This window comes from Aplysia californica, unplaced genomic scaffold (genome assembly GCF_000002075.1).
Source record: "Aplysia californica isolate F4 #8 unplaced genomic scaffold, AplCal3.0 scaffold00445, whole genome shotgun sequence".
Taxonomy (NCBI): Eukaryota; Metazoa; Mollusca; class Gastropoda; order Aplysiida; family Aplysiidae; genus Aplysia; species Aplysia californica.
Window position 1 is genome coordinate 175385 of NW_004797715.1, and position 4967 is coordinate 180351.

The 4967-nt window shown below is 40.6% G+C and overlaps 1 protein-coding gene across 1 annotated transcript in view; it reads left to right on the top strand.

Annotated features, from left to right (window-relative positions):
• The first annotated feature begins 453 nt into the window (after window positions 1-453).
• LOC101854036 (wiskott-Aldrich syndrome protein family member 2) overlaps window positions 454-4967 on the top strand; it is a 23000-nt gene continuing 18486 nt past the window's right edge. The window contains exon 1 of the mRNA XM_005104997.3: window positions 454-718. Coding sequence (XP_005105054.2) covers window positions 692-718 — 27 coding nt within the window. The 5' untranslated portion in view covers window positions 454-691. The remainder of the gene's footprint in view (window positions 719-4967) is intronic.

Below are 4967 nucleotides of genomic sequence, written 5' to 3' on the forward strand. Positions count from 1 at the left end.
CTCTCTCTCTCTTCCACTTGTTTCTCTCTGCCCCCTCCTCTTCCATAATATAATACTCCCTCCCGAACCTCGCCCCCCCCCTCCGATCACATACTTCCAAACTGTTTTCCCTCACTTTCCTGTCTGTCTGTCTGTCTGTCTGTCTGTCTGTCTGTCTGTTTGTCTCCCCTCCTCTCTCTTTGCCCCCTCCACAACCACATATTCCATCCCCAACCACCCCCACCCTCCCTCCACATCAATCCCTATTCCATCACCTCCCTTTATCCCCCTCTGTCGCTCCCCTTCTCCTCCCTCTCTCTCTCTCTACCCCCTCCCCTTCCACATATTATTATTCCGTCTCCAAATACCCCCTACCCCCACCGCCCTACCCCCAACCCCCTATTCCCACACCTCCTTTTATCCACCTCTGTCCCCCGTCTCCTTCCCCTGTGGCTGACAGAGACAGGCAGACAGAACGAAGTAGCTGCACCTGTGGACATCTCCCGCAGACGGTCTCGCGATCCCCTCCGGAGAAGAGCTGCTGTAGCCTATTCCTGCCTGCTCGCAGCCTTCCTTACCTGCTGTCCACGACGAGACTGGAACGAGGGACAAGACGTGAGAAGCCGAGGGCAGTGAAGTAGTTCGCCACCAGCTGACAACTTCGGACTGTAAACATCTCCCTGAGCCGTATCACCAACCACACACATTCACAATGGCTTTCAGAAGAACAAGTTCACAGGTAAGAAGAAAAAAGAAAAGAAACCAAAGCAAGAAGTCAAACAAAAAAACAACAACCCAGCAACAACACAAACAAACAAACAAACAAACAAACAAAGAAACAAACAGACGAACAACGAAGACCACAAATAGCGTTTGTTAGATTTTGAGTGGACTTTTGGTGTCTGTGAGATAGACCAATTTGATGAACGTTTCTTTCGAGTTGACTCTATGAAGCTTTTCAGGAAGAGCAGCTTCCTGCTGTGCCTGTAAGGGAAATACATTTGTGTCACAACGCTGTGGAAACAGGTGCCTGTCAATATTTTGAAGAAAATTAAAGTATTGACTTCATATTAAAGCTTGATCATTTATCGTATCTTTGATGGAAACAAATACCCATTCATTTTGAACAGATGTCGAGAAGATATTTGCGATTGATGGAGGTGGGGTCACCTGATTTTAGAATTAACGAGAAACAGGTCGCCAACGTTTTGTGACTTATTTAGCACTTGAGTTTTGGAAACTGGAAATTTACATTTTTTGTGTGCCTTTAATCAAGATTTTTTTTTCAGTAGAGCTTACACATAGATATGTTTTTAAAAGGACATACACGGTGTTGAGCCAAAAATTTACAAATTAGATAAAATTGCCAAACCGCTCTTAAATGCCGGTTTCTTCGATTTCATTATTTTGACAAGGGTCTGATTTCACCACGATGCGTCTGAACTGGCACCATGGAGAATTTGGGGAATGGAATATTTCAATTAGGTTTCGTATCTGAAAGGCCCATTGTAAAAGTGGTGTAGGTATCGTGATGGACTTCAATGCGAATGTATACGGTTTGAATTTCGGTTGAATTATTCCAGGGATTTTAATGGCTCACCACCCATCTTTCTTCGTTTTATCTAAGAATAAGATGAACTCACGGTCAAAGTCCCATCCAGTTTGTCAGATGACTATACAGTGCCCAAAGAGGTGTAAAACCCGAACCTTACCAGTTGGAGATTGAAGGGTGACATGATCACAACGGCTCTCTTTTCGGTCTTTGAATCTTTGTTTTCTTATTGCTGGTTAACATGGACTTGAGCAATAAATAGCTTCCCCTATTCTCCCTCACTTTCAAGGGTAAGAATGAGCAGATAGATGTGAACGTTTGAAATATCCTCCAACTTCTTCAGGTGTCAGGTTACTCATCTATTTGATGTGTGACATGTGCCGTTTGTTATTGAAATATACGCAATTATTGTACGTTTGCATCACCAATATGGAGCTTATTTTCACACCCTATATTCTATACAAAAAGTACCCCACCTATAGTGATTGACGCCTCTTTTATCTCGCATCCCCTTCCCGTCCAAAGTCTTTAAAAAAGAGAAGATTTAATTTTTAGATGCATTTGCTTATTAAGACGTCATTTTCCTGACTTCATTATTAAATCTTCAATATTATTATAACCATGGCTGCAAGTCTTGAGGGCATTAGACTAACACTACTAATAAACAATGTCTCGACTAGGTTCCTATCCTAATTAGCATATAGTGATGCCATTAGTTGACATTGTTTTTCTCTCTTTAACCAGTTTTAAATTCATGCATTGGGGAAGCCATAATCTAAGATTTTAAAAATCACTTTTTTAGCCAATTTATTTAAAAATAGGCTGTACATCTGCCTTCAGAGCTCTCTTCATCAGTGTCTCTGGAAGCGCGGTTAGGCATGATTACGCACCTCATATTGCAATTATCTTCCCAACTCTCTTCTTTTAATTAAGTATAGAGCATATTAATTATCATTGGTAAGCAGTTCAAATGTACTGAAGCCTGAAAGTAAAAATATCCAGGAGAAAGAGAGAGAGAGAGAGAGAGAGAGAGAGAGAGAGAGAGAGAGAGAGAGAGAACAAAGCTGTTTAATTCTTTTCACAATTGTGTCTGCGTGATGTGTTTTTCCTTGCTCATATGAAAAGTTGGCCAACTATAATAATTAGCGTCTTTCTTCTGAGATGTGGCACCCCATGGGGCACGTGATCTCTTTGAAATGTCTACTCATGATCATAGTCATAAAAGGTGAACTGAAGTATAAGGACCCTCCATCTTAGAGTCTTATTGACATTTACTATATTTTGGATTAAAGACGTCTATAGAACTGTATAATTTAAAAAGAGTATAGCTATACAAGTTACGACATAGGTAAAACGCGGTCTAATTGCTAGACTGAGGGGGGAAAAAAGCCCATAAACCTTCATACCAAAAAAAGAACAACACATTTTTAAAAAAGAAACGGAAATTCATTAAGTCATATTCATTACTGAAAACAGAAATTCACAGACAACCCCAAAAATTGTGAAAAGAAACAAACAGAAAAACTACACCTACTTAACAAACGTGTTGGTGAGTATGCGAGATGAAGACAGGGTAGGGGAAGAAGGGAAACATTCTGACTAAAGTAGGATGTACCTTAAAATAATGTAATTCTTTTCAATTTTTCGTGTGGTGTCTGTCTGTCTGTCTGTCTGTCTATCTGTCTGTCTGTCTGTCTCTGTCTCTCTCTCTCTCTCTCTCTATCTTTGTCTGTCTGTCTCTGTCTCTCTGTGTGTGTGTCTCTCTCTTTCTGTCTGTCCGTGTGTCTGTCTGTCTGTTTGTCTCTCTCTCTCTATCTCTCTTGTGTGTGCACGTGCGCACGCATGCACGTGTGTGTGTGTGTGGGGGGGGGGGGAGTGGGGGTGAGAGAGAGAGAGTTTGTGTAGGTTAAGGGGCAGTGACGGGGTTTACACATCTTCTCAACATCGCTTCCGGGTTAGGTGTCTGTCTGACACAAGTAAAAAATATGACCAGGAACTCTGTATTTTCTTTGCGTCCGACGTCTAAAACGTAGATGGTGGGAGGATTCCAGTGAAGGATCAAATTTCTTTCCTTTTTTCTTTATTTTTGCCCATCTATCTTTGGTTTTTTTTAGCACTTTGTGGCTAGTGATTCTTCTTACTTCTTTCAAAATTGAACGCCTCAAAAGTAACAATTTACGTGAGTTTTTGGTTGCCATCCTGAAAATAAGAAAAATTCAGCGATCCCGCCCTGTTTTCAATTCGAGATCGTAAATGGTTCTTTTAAATACATAGGACTGCAGACTCAGTGTTATTCAACCAATTGTGTGCACTCTAATTACTCTAAAGCAGTAAGAACGACTCAATGATTGCGCTTTACAAGACAGTTCACCTTGACAATCTACAAAACATAACACTACATTGTTGTCATAAAGGCGGTGATACAAAGATTCGTTTCACTTCTAACATAGAGTTTCTTTCTTACTTTTTTAAATTAAAAGAACAACTGTTGCTCTTAGTTCTTGTAGGTCTATACAAAATACCGTCTTACATAAAACTAGCATCATGTGCTCAATGGAATCAGTGTTATCACAGAGCTGTTAATAAGTTGGGTTTTTTCAACTGGCCGAAATAGTGGATGATCCATCTCGTGCACAAGCTTTGAAGCACAGAGTTCAAAGCACTCACGGTGAGCGCACTTCGTTTTAATAATATTAGGAACAAAATTTAGAAGAGCAACTATCAAAAAATAATTTTAAAAATTAAAAAAGGTTTTGAAAATTCTGCAACGCACTTCAGTAGTTTATTTGGAGGTTGTCTTTTGTTTTCCCTCCCTTTTCGTTTTGCATAGTGACTTTCAAAAGAATAGAGTGCGTTCTTTAATGTCGTTTACAAGGGTGGATGTTTATTTTTAAACGTGCTCAGTTTATACATTAAAAAATGACGAGGAAGTAGAAATTATGAAGAGGCTTATTTAAGGAGATTTATTTTTAAAAAATTGGTTTTAGGTGTGGGGGAGTGAGGTGGAGAGAGAAAACAGCTGTGGAGGGGGAAAAGGTGGGGATAGAGGGGGGAGTAGAGTTGAGGCTAATGAATTATACGCACAGGGCGCACTCGTGTAGGGGGTGTTGCCCTTTCACAGGTTAAAGGTCACATACGAACGCCGACACTGCGTTGTCCTCGACATGCGACAGTTTCTCTTGCGTATCGTTTTCGTCTTCTTTCTTCCTTTTTCTTCCGTCTCCGGAAAGAGGTTTATTTGTTATAGCATGATGAATTTGTTCTTGTATCCCCCCCAAAAAACCAACAACAACAACAAACAAAACAAACGCAACAACAACAAACAACAACCCAACTCCATTACACATCAACCATCACAACATACAGACACACACATACATACAGACACACACATACACACACACACACACACACACACACACACACACACACACAC